Raw genomic sequence first — 19,732 nt, 5'->3', positions numbered from 1 at the left:
CCCGCTGCCTCCCTCCCGCCGCAGCCAGTCCTGCGGCGCAGCACGGCTCGGCTCGGCTTTGCTCGGCTCAGCTCGGCTCGGCGCGCCATGGTGCAGCTCGGGGGCGGCCGCCGAGCCCCACCGCCAGCCCCGGCAGCGCTGCCGGCCTTCAGCATCGACAGCATCCTACAGCCCGGCCCCCACCGCCCGGGCCGAGAGCAGGGCCGAGCCCGCTGCGCGCCGCCGGAGGAGGAGGAGGAAGAAGAGGGGCCTGCGGAGCAAGACCCCAGTAAAGCCTCCAGCAACTCGGGTACAGAGCCGGCAGCCCGCCTCAGGCTGTCTCGCACGTCGGGTCGCAGCCCGGCCCCCACCCGGGTCAGCCGCGGGCCTCTTCCGCGTCGCCGGGCCGGCCCGCGCCCACGCCCACGGACACGCAGACATACACACTTGCACACACGCACACGCAGCCTGAGGAGGAACCGAGGCTCCGCGGACGGACAGGAGGAGATGCCGCCGGCACACGCACACACACACACCCACACACCCACCGACCTGCTTCCAGGGGCTTTTCCAGGGTGTTTTACGCCCCTCCCGGCCTCCTTGGTTGTTTGTCCCGTGAGCCCCTGGCGTCTCTGTCATACAGCTGGCAGAGAGATTTCCTTAGATCCTTACTGGAAGCTCCTCACCCTTCTTCTCCCCTCCGGAGGGTGTGGGGGGCCGTGGCCAGCTCTCGGCACCCCCTCCCCATTCTGTCCCCCACCCCCCGACCTCGGCCCCGCTCCTTAGCGCTCAGCCGGGCCGTGCGTGCATGCGGGGCGGGGGCGCGGGCGGCGGCGGCGGCGGGGGGGCTGATGCTGTGCTTTGCCGTTGCAGGCAGCGAGCCCCGCCGGCTCCGGGTGGAGGGGACGAGCCGTGGCCTCTGCCCGGAGGCCGAGGGCGGCGGCGGCGTGGGCTCCCCGCTCCCCGTGGAGGGGCTGCGCGGCCCCGTGCTGCCGCCGCCGTGGGAGGCCGGGGGCTGCGGCGGGGAGAGCGGCCGGTCGCCGGCGGCGGGCGGCAGGAAGAAGACGCGGACCATCTTCTCCAAGAGCCAGGTCTTCCAGCTGGAGTCCACCTTCGACGTGAAGCGCTACCTGAGCAGCGCCGAGCGGGCCGGGCTGGCCGCCTCGCTGCACCTCACCGAGACCCAGGTGAAGATCTGGTTCCAGAACCGCCGCAACAAGCTCAAGAGACAGATGTCGGCTGAGCCCGAGGGCCCGGGGCCGGCGGACCCCCCCGGGGAGCTGCCACCCCCTGCCGCCGCCGCGGGCCTTTCCTTCCCGGCCCTTTATAAGGACAGCACCCTGCTCAGCCGCTGCTTGCTGCCGCTGCCCTTCCCGCTGCTCTACCCGGGCAGAGCCGTCCCCTACCTCTGCCTCCCCGGGCCGGGCAAACACTTCAGCCTGGTGGAAGGGGACGTATAGCCGCTCCCCCCCCCGGTCCCCGACCTTCCTCTCGCCGGGGGTCGCCCCGATGGTATTTATGCCCCTGCCTTGTCGGTGGGGTGTCCGCCTTCGCCACAGACGGCGGCAGCCGCCCCCCGGCTCCCGGAGGGGCCACTCGGGCTCCCCCCCACGCGTGTCCGTGGGCCGCCGACAGGTTGTTAAAGCTTCAAAGGGCGCTGCCAGCCCGCCCTCGCTCTTGCAGCGCTTTTTCTCTGGTCGGGACGGAGGAGGTAACACGGAGCCGCGAAAGAAACCGGGATCTGTTCTGCCTCCCTCCCTCCTTCCCTCCCAAATTGCCCCATGTCCATATTCCAGGGGAGCCGATGCTCTGCCTCAGCCCACGGGGACTGGGTCCCCGCGTGTGCCCCAGCGCCGTGACCATCGCTATACCGTGAACCAAGTCACTTTTAATCGAGCTTGCTAAAAGCCAACCTCTATCTCAAACTCTCCACCTCTAGTATCCCTCAGATTAACTTCTCCCCAACTTTGACATTATCAAAATGTAGACACCTTTCCTCAGATCTGGCTCTTAAACTGTGGCTTCTTTTATTTTTTTTCCCCCCTCCTTAAATAATCCAAGCGCGCTCTCACACATTTCATGCTAACTGGTTCTCAAAATGTGGCTCGTCTGATGTTTTTGCAGAACAAGACAAGCTATCTCTCATACTTTTTGTGCTAACCCCGCCCCCCGAAATCTCATGGGACAATTTTATCTGCTATCGTAAAGAAGGTTTGTGTGTTTTTTTTTTTTTTTTTTTTTTTTTTTCCTCATAGATTTCCAAACGCTTTTGTCGTCCTCTGGTTTCCAAGTTCACACGCTTTATATTCAAAGGTTGGAAATAAACCTTTTCAGAAAGCTGATATGCATGCCTTTTTTATACAGTTACTACTAGGCAGTATCAAACGAAAGATACTGCCTTTATGGTTTCTATTATAGAAATAAAGCTTAAAAAACACAACCGTGGCATTACGAAATTCACCCGTGCGTGCGAAAACGGGCAACTTGTCGAATTTCCCAGTGGGGATTAAAAAACCCCCCCAAACCCCAAAAGGGATAGGTGTCTCGGCTAGGTAAGAAGGTTTTTTTCTTTCCTTTCCCAACTCTTCTTCCCTTTGTCCTTCCGTGGGCAGTTCACCCAGCTGCCGAGCGAGCTCCTGCTGTGCCCGTTCCGGCGGGCGGGCGGGGGTGCGGCGGGGCCCGGCGGCCGGTGCACTGCAGCCGGGCAGCCGGGACCGGCCCCGGCGCCAGCCCAGCGCTGGGCAGCGGCTTCGGCGACTCTCTGCAGTGTTTTTCCCCGTGGCGATGAAGTGGGAGCGTTGTCTGACCTCGCCTCTCGCTGTTTAATCGGCCTCCAAGTAGTGTCAAGTAGCAGGAGGAGTCTCACAAGGTGCCCTTGCTCTGAAAAAAAAAAAAAAAAAAAAAAAAAAAGGAAATTATGGAGGCTGTTGCAGGGGTGGTTTGATGAAGCGGGCGCGTTGAAGGGGACCTGCCGGCTGCAGCTCTCAGCTCAGGTTTCCCCAAACTGCAGCTCCCGGGAAGGTGCAGGATATGAATTAACGGTTTGGGTCACACGACCGACCCCTCTTTTCTGATCTGACTTTATAATGATAAAGAAATTAAGATATTCTGAGCCGGCGAGTTACTCCGTGGCTAAAACCATTTGGAGACATGCAAAAGCGATGATGTCCTTATTTCCAAGGGTGATGTGATACGGTTCCTGTTTGCCTATTTTTTCATAACTGATGTTGTATACCGGAACCTCCCTTTGGTTGTTACTTCTAATATTTCCAGCGTTGATACATTCTTACTTGATGACTGCCACGAGATTAATCAATACAGATAGAGACAAATCCGGGTTTTTCAAAATCCCTGCCAATGGAAGTTTGATCAGATGCAGCAGCTATACACTAAGGTCCCTTTTTCTAGTTCTTTAACATGGAACTAAAATTATTTTAAAGAAACTGCCCTTCCACATAACTGCAGCCTCAGATATCTCCCTGGAGAAATATAGTTACATTAGAAGTCGGTTATTTGGCAATTAATCTACTTTTCACATCATTTATCAAACTATTTTCAGTCTTCTTATTCTCTCTGTTTCATCAATTTGCCATCCAAATTGTTTCTGGAGTTACAGAGGCAGCTAAAGGAAAATAGGGACGCCCAAACCTGATCGAGTTATTTTATAATAAAACCAACAGAACGAGATCTTCTGTACGCTGCAGTTCCGGTGCATAGTCCCATTTCACAATTTGCTGCCGACCAGCTCCAAAGCTGCGATCGTTAGGAGTTATTGTCACTGGTGAACGCCTGAAACACTCGGGTAGCTGGAGAAAGTAAATATCCATCCCAAAATATTCCTTCCCCATCAGGATATAACTGATGGGTTTGAGGTCATTGGCCAAAAATATTAATCAAGCTGTTGCTGCTCAGTGTAACACGGCCAGTGGCAAGGTGGCTTTCGCTGAAGAAAACAAAGTTCACGATGTATCAGGATTCCCAGCTGAGCACTCAATGATGATCACACTGAATGTTACTGACATTTCTTTTAGAGCTTAAAACAATTGTATTTGCAATTACAAATCACTCCCGAGAAGATGCTTTAAAAAATGAAACAAATGGCAACAAAACTAAACAAAAAAAAAAGCTCTGTAAGAGCTTGCAAACAGTTTGAGAAGGAAAAAACCAAACCAAACCAAACCAAAACAAACAAAACCACAACAAAACAAAACAAACAAACAAACAAAAAACCCAAAGCCCCAAACCCAAACAGTGCTAGAACTGATTAGTCGCTGGAACTGAGATTTAAAAACGTGCTGTTAAGGTTTGGCACAATGAAAAGAGATAGTGCAGCTGGGTGAGAAGTGGGTGGAAGACACGGTGTGTTTCCATATTGAAGGGATTCACTATTAAAAGTTCATATACAGTGCTGCAGTTTATTTTCTTGCATTAGAAAAATAGCTAAAGGCCCTACCTGTGCTGGGAGATCCCTTGTGTATAGGCATGGCACATAGGTAATGATAGGTTGCCCCAGAATTCTCTATAAACTGAATAGAAAAGAAAGATGTGGCCAAGACCTGGCTCCTGAACTTTCCAAAAGAAAGACAGTAATCAAGCACAATCTTTCTCAACAGGAAAACATATTTGAAAAGCATCTGGATATGTGTGTAAATGACATGGATACATACATAAATGCATTGCTCATGAAACCGTGAAATACAAGGGCTTAAAAAAGCCACTGCATCTCACTCTCCTCTCTATTTCTTTGTAAAAGCCCCTCATGGCTGGTCCTAAGTGCAGCAGCTCCAGGAAACTTGATTTTCATCTCACCTGTAAAATTCCCTGGGATTAGGATGATCAATCACACTGCTGCATGTGGCAGCTTTTCATGTTAAAGAGCATGCCAAGAATTAGAAGATCCAATAATTTCTGTTGGAGAGTAAGCCTTTGCACTTGTCTACGCTGTTAGAAGGTTTTGCAAAACTCCCCTAGGACTGGTTTCCCCCTGGATCGTCCTGATCAGCAGGCTGAACCAGGCATTTGCTACTGTTTTCTTTTGCTTTTCTGTTCTCTAATCACTGCACACATAGTCATCTTCATGGACTGGCAGCAGGATGTTGTGCCAGCTCTTCTTGTCAACTCCCCTGCTATTTGATCAGGCTGGTGCTCATTCCCATGAGGTGAGGGAAGGTAAGGTACAGAGTATGGAGAGACAAGTTGCTCAGCATAGCTCTTTGGCCTTGCTACGGGTTGATGTAGAGTACAGAAACCACTCCTGCTTCTTCTCCCTGCTCCTGGATTTGTTATTTTTTCATTTTTTTGGTTAACCTGAAATGATAGCTTGTCTTTTCTTCCTTTTTTTTTTTTTTTTTTTAATTTTTTTTTTTTTTTTTTTTTTTTTTTAAGGAATGGATTGAACTTACTAGACTTTTTGTATGTTCATAAGCAGAAGTAGGGCTTCATCTGACTGGAGGAAGACTTGCAGCATTACCCCAAAATGTAGTCATCTGTTGTGTTCTGCAAAGAAGCCACCACAGATTTACATTACTGGAACTGGGCAGAGAAAGAAGAGTCATAGCCTTACCTCCCAGAAGAGACGCATTTGAACCTAGGCAGGATCAAGCAAGTTTAAGAAAGATAAGGATTCATCACAGCATCATGGGAAAGACACATCATTGATCATCCAGAATCAACAAGAACAAGAAAAAATCAGTTTGGAGGGAGACACAGTAAAAATGTTTTCTGTGCATATTCTGTACAGTGGAGGTCCAATGGCACTTTTTTTCTTGAAAGCCAGTAGTCTCTCTTCTCTGACTCTTCATGCGAATGCATGCAGTGGGCTCATTTTGCAGATTAAATTTGGGCTGGGCCTGATTCTGCTGTCCCTTACAAACACATGGTTAGAGGGCAAGGATGTGACCTCTAGAATATGTTTGACTTAGAGATGAATTTGTCAGATTGAGTCCTTAAGATTTTTTCCTGTTAAGAGTATATGAAGTAGTAGTGTCCTTATAGTTATGATGTGAAATAATAACCATATTGAAAAAAATGGATATGGGTTTATTGGAGAGGCTTGGAAGGGGGTGAAACTCTTTGCTTCATGCATTTAAATTTGCCTTGACGCTGATGTTGAACACACTCTTACATCATGAGATGTCGTTGCTGACCAGTTCATCTGTCACTTTCATGTAAAGATCATACATAAATTGCATAAAATACATAAAACCCTGGAAACTGACCATTACTAAAATTAAAGGACACCAAACAGTATAGTATCAGGAATATTTATCTTGTGTTCCATTCTGTGTTGCAGTACCTGGGAAATATTCTGCCCCTAAAAGCAAGAAGCCTTTTCTTTCAGAGAAGAATTTAACTCTAGAGAAGGCGGTATGTTCTGAAATGGGAAATGGTGATTGCAATGTAATCAGTGCACAGAGGGGAGAATCATACCTGCTTCTTCTCTGCTCTCAACAAATCAATTATATTGGTTCTGGTCTTCATATAAAATCCAACAGAGACCAGAAAACATTACCAGACATTCTAAGAAAAATGAAACGCAAAGCAATGTCCAGTGTGAAACAGCACAACATTCCCAGGTGTGTCATCAAAATCAAGTTATTTTACACAAAAATCAATAGAGAATATATAAGCTGAGAAAGTCTGCGAGATCAGAAAATCTGCAGTAGGCTAGAAGGTACAAAGCAGGAGAGGAAGACACAGACATGTCTGAAGGGGGCCTTAAAGAGGGCCAAAGCACAGCAGCATGTAACAGATCTTTAAGTAAAATTTTGTGCCCAGTTGTGAGGCTTTCAGGATGTAGTGGACAACAGAGACTGCTTTTACAATCAGGTATATAGTCAGAGGGTCAGGAGCCATATCTGGAGTCAGCAACCCAATATACCCTATACGAATCACAAGTCTACCAGGACATTTGGGTATTTTGTCAGACCAGAATCGATGGGTCGGCTTGAGGACAAAGGCAGCATTAGAACTTTGTGCAAAGACCTCATTGTACAGACCCATGTCTGGATTTTGGTTCTCCACAGCCTACTGCAGTCATATGTGTTCTTTGGGAAAGTGATATCTGAGCTGGTCTGGTTGAAGTAGAAGCCACCCTAGTTTGCTCAAAGATTTTTCATCAGTTCTTTTGTGAATCATTATTCGGGAAGAAATAATACTTTATTAAGCAACAGATACTTTCCCACAGTTTTAATTTTTTCATTACTTTCACACTCAGATTTACAGAGGTCAAAAGTATGACCTTTATAAAAGGTGCACCCATATGTGAACAACTGAGGAAGTTATTTTTCCTGATCATCTTCTATCTTGGATTTAAATTATTGAACCAGTATTGCTCTTCTCAAGTAGGGATGGCATCCCAGCAATTGATGAAGATCATCGCTTGGTTGTATCTGGATCAGTTTTCATCCTGGCTCTTCTCCCCTGCCAGATCTGCCAGATCCAGCTTTCCATTTCTCTATCAGCCAGGTATAGGGCAGCTTCAAGAACCTCTATTCAGCCTGTAAATTTTCTCTACAAACATTTCAAAGTTTTGTTTGTGACTACCAGTGACAAAAGCAAAGCTATCCACACAGTCAACACAACTGGAAAGATTGGTGTGAACTCTAGTTCTTTCTAAGAATCACAAAAGGAACATTTTACTGAGAAACAATTCCTATGTCTTTCTAAAGTAACACTGATACTCAAATCAGAAAGGAGATTTGGCTACCAGGTAACCATAATGTTATCTGAGTTCTAGATCTCTAGGAGATGTGTATCAATATGCACATGTAGAGACTATACTCACTATGCAATATATATTTCCTTAAGTTACTCCTGGCAAGATAAAGATTCCCTATTTCTCATTTTTTTGTAAACAAGTAACAATTTTAGATCTATTTTGCAAGTAAATAGCTAGGACCCATAGAAAAATGTCTTCTACTCTTTCCTTAGGGTTGTAACGTCTACTGATTTTTTCACGGTCTGTTACTGAGTTGGAGTGAATCCTCTGTGCGAACAGATGAAGATCTGAATACCCCCATGTTCTTGCATGCAGACTGAGATTTATAATATCTTTACAGTGATTCCTAGTTATAAGATGAATAAATAACTGCTGTTCATGTATTTTCAGATATATTTGTATGTGTTTTAGCACATAATGGAACACTGAAAAATCCTAAATAGTTAAAAAAGTTTTATTGATATCAGTCTCCAACATTTTGTAAATGTAGGGTTGTTTGACAACTGCTCTGACGCATACAGTGACATAACTATCTCTCTGCCTTTTTGTACAACAGAAGTGAACCAGTCTGGAGCTGTTATGGTATATTACTGTGTAATTTCGATGTTTGCTTAGAGAGTCATTAATGTGAAATTATAGATGCAAAGAACTCTGATTACTCTGTAGGAAATGTTATGTGGTAGGATCTGCATGTGTTTTTAAAACAGCCTGTAATTTGTGGATTTGTAACTAAATATCTGTATTCAATTTCCATTATTAGATAATTGCTTCACATATGTGTCTGCTTCTCCAGACTCCTAAACCTGACATTTTATGGATAAGGAGAACGGCACTCATTTATATATCTTTGTGTCAACAAGCTTTTAATAACCATGTGGTAAAAGTTGTAAAATAGGGATCCAGGCAAAACAGATGAAAAGATAGAAGCTAAATTAAAAAAGAAGTATGCCTAGCATCGTGAACTTACAGATTGTGTCATGAAATCTGTAAAAAAATACCTGGAAAATAAAGTTGTATATTCATATGAAGGAGTTCACAGAACTAAAAACATATCCAGAAACAAATGTTTCTTAATGCTTCCATGGTGTTTTTTTTTGCTAGATTAATTTTATCCTAAAAGAGTAATTATTTTCTTGAAAAGAAGAATTCAGATTTAGAAATGCAAAATAGTTTAAAAATAAAGATTAAGGCTAGGAACTCAGTTATTAAGACAAATCTCACCTTTAATGAAGTCTTCCAATAACAGAAAGTTGATCTCTCTCAGTCATTTGTGTGTCTTGAGAGACAGAATCACTATTAGATTTTGATAGCATGGTTATCAGAAACAGCAGATGGCTGATGGAATTAGGACATCAGTCCCCTTTGCCATGTCATTGGACTCTGATCTAAATCAATAGGGAAAAGTCCCTAATCTGTCTACTTGTCCCTTTATTGTATAATCTTTTGCCCTGGGTCAAATGCCAGGATCAATGGATGCTCATGTTTTCTGTTGAATTCACTGGCTTCATATCACGAAAGGAGCTACTTAGGATGGTGACAGTAGTAACAGGGGACTGCACTTGATGAACGGAATGTGCCTTTCACCGTAAATCTGGCCGAGGATTACTGTAAGCAAGCACCAAGGAACATTGTAGGTGAAAGCACTGTGGGGAGAGGCTCTGGGAACTTCTGAAAGGCATGCATTTTTAAAAGTATGGCTTTTCATGCTGAAGCTATGTTTTGCCAAAGCACTATTATCAGAGTTGATTAGATTACTCTAACCCTCACAGATCTGCTTGGAAGATGAGGAACATATCTAACAAAACAATGGGGGTATGATACTAAAGTCAAGTGGCTAAGAAAGAGTCTTTTTTGATCAGGTATTTTCTGAAAGAGAATCTGGGTGTTCCTCTCAGTAAAAATGGTAAGAAAATCATGGCTTAATTCACTAGAGGCAAGATGTGAGATGTGTTGTACATCAGGCTCTTAGAAATGGCTAAAGAAAAAAAGCTCTTGCATCTTGTGAAAAGATATGTGTGCTAATTTTCCACTGCTGTTTTTGCTTTCTACTACAAGGCCCAGAGGAATATACTGTTTATGTTTGCTGATTGTTTTATATACTCAGATCATTCCAAAGCCTTTTTTATGAACATGCAAAAAACTACAATGAAATGTCAGATTCACAAATCAAATATAACACTCTCCCAATATGAATGAAATGAAGGATCAGGGACTTGTCTTCAGCAGACTTTGTAGGTCAAGTCCTTTTCCAGTGTCACAGAGCATCAATTTTGCAAAAATTAAAATTAACACAATAATATATAGGTCTGTGGAATGGTGTTGTGTCTCATTCCTTAATAGAATATATATGGCTTTTGGCTATGTTTGAGAGTATGTACATTCCAGTTCTGTTTTTAATAAAATTAATACTTGCACCTGGCACCACTCTTTTCTAGGGGCAGTGGAACAGATCCATAATTGCAATTATTCTCCTCCTGGGTGATTTAGTTCAACTCCCTGCATCATGCAGGATATTCCCCTACATTATTTCTACTACTTATCTAATCTATTATTGAATAGTTCTGGTGATGGTGCCTCAATTACCTCCATTACCTCTCTTCCAATGCTTAACTGCTCTGTCTGATACGATTCCCTCCTACGACAATGAAAGGTTAGGATTGTACGACATGTAGTTTTAGGCTATATTCCTTGGTTTGATCACTTTCACATTGTTTGAAACCTCCACTTCGAAGAGGTTTACAGTGTCATCAGGACTTGTGTAATCTCTTCCATCCTGAGGCTTATGAACTGGGAACCTGTCCAATCCTTCTGCCATTGATGTGGCTTTTCTTTACCCCATCCTGAACTATTTATTGTGTGTTCTGCTTTGTTTTCTTCCCAAATGCTTGTAGTGCAGTGAAGTAGTGCCTAAGCTGGTGACGTGCAATCAAAGTTTATAACTGTTTGCTATATCCCCTCTTCTTCATATTTCAGTGATACACTACAATGACAATCTTCTGTATTATTTTTGTTCACGGTCAGGGTTTTAATATGTTATTTAGTTTTATTTACGGAATTAATCCTTTTATCTACCCACCTATCCACCTATCTGTCTGTCTGTCAATATATCTATCTCACTTCCACTATGCAATCTAACCACAGTATATTGATAACACCACATGTTTTGCTCACAGAAGCAGATCTACGTCTCCTACCCTTATTTTCAAGTAAGCAGCGCCTCTCTCAAGAGCATTTGCCAGTGACCTCACTGCCCTAAATATTATGTCCAAGGGAAAATGGTAAAGAAGAAATATAATTTACTATGTATTTAGCATAGCAAAATGGGACCCATCTTGGCTATGGTCTTAAGGCTGACAAATACAAGTGTGTCACACATCAGTGATGATGCTGATTAAACATAAAGTAATTTGAAATCTGCTCCAGATTTCTCAGTGTGTGTGTGCTGGAGAATAGAGTCCAGCTAGGGAGAGCCTGAATGTCACCAAATACAGATAAGCAAACCAGAAACATCTATCGAGGAAGATTTCTATGGTTACATATGTAATCTCTATTGCATCTGCATGTAACACATGCATGAGCATTTTGCCCGTGTATCTTTGTTACACGTGAACAGATGGGAATGACTGGAAAAGTAGCATAATTCCTTCCAGCAAAGGGTGGAAGATAGATGTGAGGGTGACATACATACCATGAGGGCTGCCTAATCTCTAGAAAAGGTGTAGTGTGGACTCATATTTGTGATTTATATCACTGCTGTGGGAGAAATGGGCTGTCAAATTTAAAGTGTATAACCTGTTCACCACTCTAGTAGCTTTTTAGAGCTGGTGCTGGTGTCCTCCCACCGCTATTACTTCTGACCAGAAGATGTAATTGTCCCTGCCAGGATGTAAGGGTGCTTTAGTGGCTAATTTAGCCTTAAGTAATATATTTTGCCTTGTTATGCATTTGGTAGGTAATATTCACCCAGGGATGCAAAAACTGAAGATGAGACAATTAAAGGAGAGGGAAAACTAGCTAAGTTGTTCAGGGTTACATGGGTAATCTGTGACAGGGTGAGGATGAGACCTCAGGCCTACAGAAATTTGATATCCCCATAGATGAAAGACAATCTGAATGGTTATCATAACTGGAATCTCAAAGTTCATGTTTTCATTTTATTATTTTCCCTCAGACAGGAATGCCGGTTCTAGATCTAGTAAGAAACTTTTCAGCAAAATATTTCTTCAGTTGTAAATGTTGATTCATCCAAAACCCATCATGGGAAAGGGAGTATTTGGCTGAAATACTTTGTTCTTGGGAATTCTGGAAATACTGCAAAATCATCAGAATTTTTATATGCAACATTTTCAAAATGACAAGTGCTAACTTTGTGATTTGAAATAATGCGCTTTTTTTTTTTTTTTTCCTAAAATAAGAAAAAGAATTACAGATCAACTGAATAAATTTTCAAATATCTGAAGTAGAAATGAAACATTGACAAACTAGAGAAACTGATTTTCAAATATTTGTGATTTTTTTTTTTCCATTTTTTCTCAGCTTTACTTGGAATAGACACATTTTAAAAATCACAACATTTGTGGGGCTGTAAAATTATTTAACAGATTAAAAAAAATAGTAAGGATTAGAGAGGAGCAAAGTTCAGATCCTTTTGAGTATTTCTCACTAATTTCACCATTCAAAACTGTGTTAGGTTCTTGGATTTAAGACTGGCTTCTTGTCATGTTAGAGGTCAACCCAACCCAACCCAAAGTGCTTTGGGCTCTGAAGACACCTGGATATCCACAAAATCCAGAGCCCCTCAGCCCCATTATATTCCACAAGTCAATGCATGTAGACTGTTCAAGTAGTGTTTCTAATGACAATATGGTGAAATCAATATTGATTTTAATTATATTTTGGAAGTACTCCATGGGTTAGTTCACAAGCAAAAGTTGAGGACTGCAACATTACATGTGCAAGTGTAACAAATGGAGTCTGACATGACCAACAAGAATTAGCTCTGAATAGCCCAGCTTTGTGCACTTTGACAGACTTCCATGACTGCTCTTTGGAGCATGAAATAGAAGTCTGAATTGTGACTGCAACTCTGCTAACAATATGCATGTTTCACCATACTTTCTTTATCATTATCTGAAAAGAGTGGGAAATCATGCCCTTTCTCCATGATTTATGCAACCCTGTTGAAGAAGTAATGCACACTCAATTTTTAATGAATAGTTGAGATAATGCAAACTCTTGAGAACTTGAAATACAGAAACTGAACCAAGTAGAAATTGTCACTCTCCTGGGGAGGAGATAGAAAGCTGATTCAAAATGTTTTGTAATCTATAAATATCAGATTGAGTACCATCTAAATTCAATTTGTAGATCCTGAGAAGACAATATATTGCCATTGGAAACCATATTCCTTTAACAATTAAGGGATCAATTCTGCAAGCTTTCTAGATGGAAAACTCCCATTGGAGTAATTCTAAGAAAGATCTTGCAGAATTGGGACCCCACTTGCCTATAAAGCTAAATAAGATGTGCCAATAACATGAAAAATTACTATCAACAGTAAAGTAGTGATTACGTCAGGAACCAAGGAAATGATAGAGTCCTGAAAAAGAAGTCAGAAATTCACATTTTTGATTGGTTCTGTAAGAATGAAAAGAGAACCCAAAGTAGGGGAAGGGAACAGAGTAGTTATAGCATTTGGAGAATAAGATTTTGGTGAATGTTACCAGTCTGCAGAATTATCAGTGACCTTTGTTTCTTGTTAGATTAAGATGTGGTTAATTTACATTATAACCTATGTATTAACAATGGTGGGACTCTAGTTTTAAATGAATGTGATCAAAATGAGTTCATTAAACCACCATCAGAATAGATCTTTGTACAAAAAATGAGGAGCAGGTCAAGCTGGCTGAAAATGTGTGAAGTGGATTAAAAACAATCTCTTCTCAGTGTAGTGAATGACCACTTATCATAAAGTGCAAGGATATAAAGCTGTGATAACTTTAATTAAGCCAATGATGTCTGTCCTGAGTTTTAGCAGAGGGATTCACACCAGAGCCTGGAGCTGCAGAGGGCTCAAACTTAATTTCTTCAGGCTTCACAAACAAACTAACAGAGCTATGAACTAGAACCTGTGTAAATAATTAAGCTTTACTGATAATTTGGAAATTTTGTCACAGTGGTTACAGATAATTTGGTGTCTATAATCTAATCCAATTTACTAATGAACTCTTGATTTAATGTCTCTTGTGATTTGATATGTCTGTCTGTATATTTTTAAGATTTCTGCTGAAGGAAGTACCAATACAAATAATTCAGACAGTTCATACTTATTTGCTTGTCTTACAGGCAAACAACTGATATAATAAGGCCTGAGACTCAGAGCTAAGTTTTTGCTGTAGAAAAGAGACCCTAATTGTAATTTCATTGTCTGTCTGAGAACTTTCTGGTGAAAGAAGATGTGGTCTGACTTTGTCCTTCAACATGCTCCCCCTCTTTGAAGTCTGAACTCAATAGAAAAACAGTTAGTCTTGAGGCTTCTCTAAGTAACACTGTTGGAGAACTGGTCTTTGGTCACTTCTAGACTTATTTCAGTGAGGGCATAAGATTGACTAACACAGGTCCTGTTCTGCACAGGACTTGTCTATGTCAAAAAATTGACTTCTGTGAAAATATAGTTGAGAAGATTCCTAGCTGAACCTTGCATTCGCCCAATTTATTCATAAATCAGCCAAGGACTACACCTATGCATTTCTCCAATTTATCTTTATAAAAGTATTCAGTAAGTACTTACAGGGAAGAAAATCCTGCTGAGCTAGTTAATCATTATTTTGAGAGCAAAGAAAAAAAAGAGAGTTGAACTATAATTATAACCTTGGTGATAATGTATGTAGGAATCTTTCTTAATCCAGGCTAATCTTGTTCCATGTTCTTACCTACTATAAAAATCTGAACAATATTTGACAAGATCCAAAGTTTTGTCAGTTGTTAAGAATTAATTGAAAAAATTACTAGAGCACAGCAGCCATTTCAAAGGGACTGACCCAGAACCAATTAGAATTTTGTAACAATTGACCATTCACCACAAAACAGTTATCATGAGCTTTGGCCTCTGAAGTGTGGTGTTGGGGGTGGGGGAGGATCAGATTAAAGAAACTTTAATTTTTTCCCCCTTTAACTAAAATATTTTAGTACCAGCTTTCTCAACACAGCTATCAATCAACATATCTGGGTTTTAAAGGCTATGCTCAGCTTGCAGGAACAGCAGTACAGAGTATAATGGATGATTATCCTGTGGCTTTAGATGATACACAATATAGGTTACTATCTTGAAAAAACAGGTCAGACGTAGGAACATTCTTTATCAAATTGCTGTTGACAGCCCAAACAAGAGATTGAAGAATACCACAAAAAGGTTCTTTCATCTAAAGACAACAGAGTTTATAATTGGTCATTCTTTCCTCCTTCATCCTCTCCTTCTCAGCAGAAGCAGATCAGAAAAGAAAATTCCTAGTGCAGTTTCTTGAACATGGTCAGCACGAGGGTAGGCTGGTGTACACTAAGAAGTAGATTCAGTCTTCAGTCTTTCTTCTTAATGTTCAAACTACTGAGGGGCCAGGAAAAGCCAACAGTGGTCTTAAATTTTAAAGAGAAATGAGGTCAAGTTAGAACTTTGTGCTGGATTATCAATATTTTGGGACAGCAAATATGTAATTTCTTTGAAAGAAGAAAGAAAAATCAAAGGCATGAATATTCACCAGGTAATTCTATAATATGTGCAATATTCTATCACTTACCTTCAGTCCTAAGCAAATGAATGTAGCAAGTACATAACTATGTAGAAATATGTGTGTTATCACATCCTATATTTGACTATATACCGCATATATGTATGCATACAAGTATAAAAACATAAAGATATTTGTTAGATTGAAAAGAGTGCTAGAGTCAGATATTTAGCATTGAAGAGTTTTTCCAGAGGAACACTATATTTAAGATGAAAAAGGATGCTCTGTTAGCCCAATTTTCTGCCTGTTTTGGGCTGTTACATTTTACCCAGTTACCTCTCAGTTAAGTTGCCTTGGGCTAGTGAAGCATATTTCCAGGAAATGCTTGCAAACTTAATTTGAAAATACCAGAGCTGGAAAATATACTATCCCCTTTAGGGGTTTCCTTTAGCAGTCAATCCTTCATGAAGAATAGCTAAAAAAAAAAAAAAAAAAAAAAAAAAAAAAAAGAAGAGATCAGAGCAATTAAATCACTGTCCCACAAACACTTATGCTTTTGCTTAGCCTGACACATGTGAGTAGCTCCACTGAACTCAATATAAAGATGAATCAATAGAACTGCTCATGTGTATCAAGTTAAATATATGAATAAGTGTTTTTAGATTTGCATTCTGAAATTGGCTTGAAAAAAGTCTACAATAAGATATTTACAGATTTTATAAATGAACTTCATCCTGAAGAAAATTCATCCAGGAGCTTCATAGCGTGCATGAGCTGATCCAGCCATTATCCTACAAAAATACTCATCTCTGTTCATATTTCTTTAGCTCTGGCTCAGTGTTCTGATTGGCAATAGCAGAAAAAAGCCCCAAACTGCATAAGATAAAGCTTCATATATATTCTCTATGCCTGATTCCAGAAAGATGCAGCAACGAGAATTGCTAAATGTCTGCAAGAAAGGCAAAGCCCCTACAAATTGGTTACACATCTACATAATCTTAAACTACCTCTCCAGGACTTGACTAACATTTGTAGTAGTCATATAATAAAAAAACTTGTTCCAAGATTTAGAGAGGTGAAAAGGCTGTTGTGCGTTTTTTAGTGAAGTATAAAAGACCTTTGCTGATAGGGGCCTCTGTAGTGAAGCTTCCTAGGTAGGAAGAATTTAACTGTACAGCCTTGTTATTTTTGAGAGGTGAGCAAAGCCAGGTCCTGAATGATGGGAAGTTTGCTGATGTACAGCCTTGCTGAGGGTGAGTTATAGTGTGAGGTCTTTCCATCTCTCGGCTGGAGGGCCCTTCATGCACACATGATGTTGGTAACTGCTACTTTGAAAGAGCTAAAGGGAGAAAATTTGTGACAAAGCAAGGAGTCTAAAGGTGCTTTACTTCTTTAGGTTTCTTACATAAGACTTGGAAAGTTTGTGATCTGTATTCTGTGTGGTTTTACCATACATGGCTTTGAGTAAAATCTATTCTAAGAGACTAAATAATCCTGTCATCTCCTTCCTATAAAATCCAGGGTGTTCAAAGGTAGGAGAGAAGATGAAGTTCCTTTGAAGAATACACTTTTGTCATGCTTAGTGGTGTAGTACTGTGCAAAACCCCTAACGGGGTAGAGAAAAAGAAAACCTGCAGAACAAGGACCTCTTGGCTTCCCTGCTTGTGCAAAGACACTATGTGGGAGTCTCACTTGGGCTTGGTTTCTAGATGAGCTTAATTCCAGTCACTTCACTGGATTTATTTCCAACTCATTTAATGTCATTGTGAAAAGAAACAGACACAAAGTTTGCTTTGGCGCTGCACATCACATTGCGTCACTGTCTAGCAAGCTTCCCATTGCACATTTTTTCAGATGGATGCATCTGCCAGCCCAATACAAACAAAAATAACTTGCATGTGTCTTATGTTAAAGCTGAATGAGAAACGTGATGCCACATCAGTGTTGTCCATTCACCAGTTAAAGCCCTAATGTCTCGTTAATGACATCAGAGAAAGTATACACATATTTTTTTATTTCCCTCTTAATGGGTAAAGGATGGGATCAAGTCCTAAACAACTTCCATTCAGATAAGTCTTGGAAATCGCTGTATTTTTGTATGGAACTGAGATAATTTTGTGCCATTTTGTCATATTCCTCTGTATAACATGATCAATCTTGGAATAATTTCTGGCCTTATTTTCATGGTCACAACTCGGTGGTAGCTAATGAGACAAATCCTGAAAATCTCAGTTCACATGAAATCTGGAAAATCTGCGATGCTCCAGGGGTTGCACAGAGTCTCGAGAAATCTTGCTATGACTTAGATGTTTGTTTGCCCTTCTCTTCCTTTCTATCTTACCTCGTTCACACATTTATCCACTGGCTACATGTTCATTTTTGTGTTGCTCTGCTCTTCCCATGTGTTAAAGCTGTTAGATGCTCTCCATACTGACTCTGAATCAAGCTTCCTAGAAAAAGTTATTTTGTGTCCTGATGCTGAAGGCAGAGTTCAGTTTACAGGATTCCCTGGTTTTGCTCTCAGCTTATTCAGTGCAGCCCTGTTAGTCCTGTCTTGAGCTCACCCTCCCTCCGTGTGCACTGGACTGTACCCTCAGAGGCAGGCCAGTAGTTGCTTCCATACAAGTGTTTCAACTGGAAAATTGACTCAAAACTCAACCTACCACAATAAAGTGTGTTTTGTTTGGTTAATTTGTCTTCTGTGGCAATGTCAATGAAGTGGTAACTTGGTGGCAGCCACCACTTCTGTCTATCTTTCTCTTTTTTTTTTTTGTTCTTTGTTCAATGAAAATAACACTTACAAATAACTCAAAAAAATAACAGCAAAATGGCTACAGGCCTGCTATTGCTCCCAGAAGATGATTCAGACAACAGCTACTACTGCAGAGGTTTGGGGATTGTTTTCCCCACAGTTGAATATAAGAAATCGCTCTTTTTTTTTTTTTTTTTTTTTTTTTTTAAAAAAACCCAACAACACAGCAGTGTGTTGTATTTGTATTATAACATATATAAAGGCACTAGCCAGCCCAAGGGATCCATTGTGTGGCTCTGTGCTCACAGTATAAACCGGGTTTTTCTGGTCATCAGTGTCGACCTAAATAAGTGACACAAATAGTGTGTTTTCCTTATTTGTACAGCGGTGAGGAACAAAGCACTTTTCTACCAAAACTAAGAGTTGAAATAAGCACAGTAAATACCAAGCTGTGCCTTAATCCCCAGTCCATCCTCATCCTTACGTTTGTTATTTGTAGGTGTTTTTTTGCTTTTCATGAATGCAGGAGAATACTCTTAATTTGAGTTCCTCATCCTCTCATCTACCTTTTGCTGTGATTTATTATTTGTCAGAAAGCCGAGAGGCTCTGACAGTCTGCATAATTCACATTTCAGCTGATGTTGTTCTGGCCTCTCACTATGTCACACTTTGAGTCAAGGAGAAGATAAGAGCATGAAGGAACATGAGATAGTTTATTCATAACAGAAAACTTACAGTCTATGTCTCTCACATTATTGTGTTTTTGTCCACCTAGCAGCTTTTCCTGGTGTTAGTTTTTTACTGCAGATAGATGAGTCAAGCTATTAGCAGATTTGTTCAATAAGAGGTACATTTTTTCTCATGTTTGCAAGCCAAAACTGGTATTTTACTACCTTCATCAACTTCTCTGAATGACAGACCTCCTATCTGTAATGCTGACCATAATAACAATAGCAGCAGTGAATAAAATACATATTTCTTACTGTGTTATACTAAGGAAGTAATAAAATGGACAAGGCTTGTGGGTTGATGCAACTTGTAGCTGCCATTACTGCTTTCCTTTTTGTAGTGTTCCCTTTTATTATGATTAATATTGAGTTTATACAATTTAGCAGTGCATGATAGGAAATTTTCCCATCTGGCTCTGTTTCTGCAGGTTTGAATTACAGAATGAAGATGTAATGTGCTTTTACCACAATGTCCTCTTGATGTGCTTCCAACTGTAACAGAGAGCAACTCACAAATAACTTAGGAGAGTTTACCATCTTTTTCCTTTAAGAGGACCATCCAGAAAGAGACCATGATTTCCTCAATATTCACTGTAAGAAATCTGTCATTTCCATTTAAATAAATAGTGTTTGGAGGTTTTTAGTTCAAGTATTGTGTTCAGTCCACTGCACACAATAATTCTCCATGGAAGTTGTGATGATCAGTAATAATTGCTCAGGTGAGTAATATAATATTGACCCCATGGTTGTGCATGTCAGTGAAGATTTATGAATGCAAATAGAAAACTTGGCTCCCACAAGCTCTCATGGTGAGTCTCAGCATTTACTT

The 19,732-nt window shown here is 41.2% G+C and overlaps 1 protein-coding gene across 1 annotated transcript; it reads left to right on the top strand.

The window, feature by feature from the left end:
* On the top strand, positions 1-2,419 carry LOC122154929 (homeobox protein HMX2-like). The gene is made up of 2 exons (XM_042808362.1): positions 1-289; positions 853-2,419. The coding sequence occupies exons 1-2, from the start codon at positions 88-90 to the stop codon at positions 1,437-1,439; spliced, it is 789 nt and encodes a 262-aa protein (XP_042664296.1). The 5' UTR covers positions 1-87; the 3' UTR covers positions 1,440-2,419.
* Positions 2,420-19,732: the final 17,313 nt, after the last annotated feature.

Source organism: Tyto alba, unplaced genomic scaffold, assembly GCF_018691265.1.
Source record: "Tyto alba isolate M040663 unplaced genomic scaffold, T.alba_DEE_v4.0 Super-Scaffold_6, whole genome shotgun sequence".
NCBI lineage: Eukaryota > Metazoa > Chordata > Aves > Strigiformes > Tytonidae > Tyto > Tyto alba.
This window is presented reverse-complemented; position numbering and strand designations above follow the sequence as displayed.

What these genes read in the sequence shown, in the direction of transcription:
- LOC122154929 (XM_042808362.1), top strand. Translation starts at nt 88, where the DNA reads ATGGTGCAGCTCGGGGGCGGCCGCCGAGCCCCACCGCCAGCCCCGGCA. An exon ending in TAAAGCCTCCAGCAACTCGG is followed by an intron (nt 290 to 852) that starts GTACAGAGCCGG and finishes TTGCCGTTGCAG; the next exon opens with GCAGCGAGCCCCGCCGGCTC.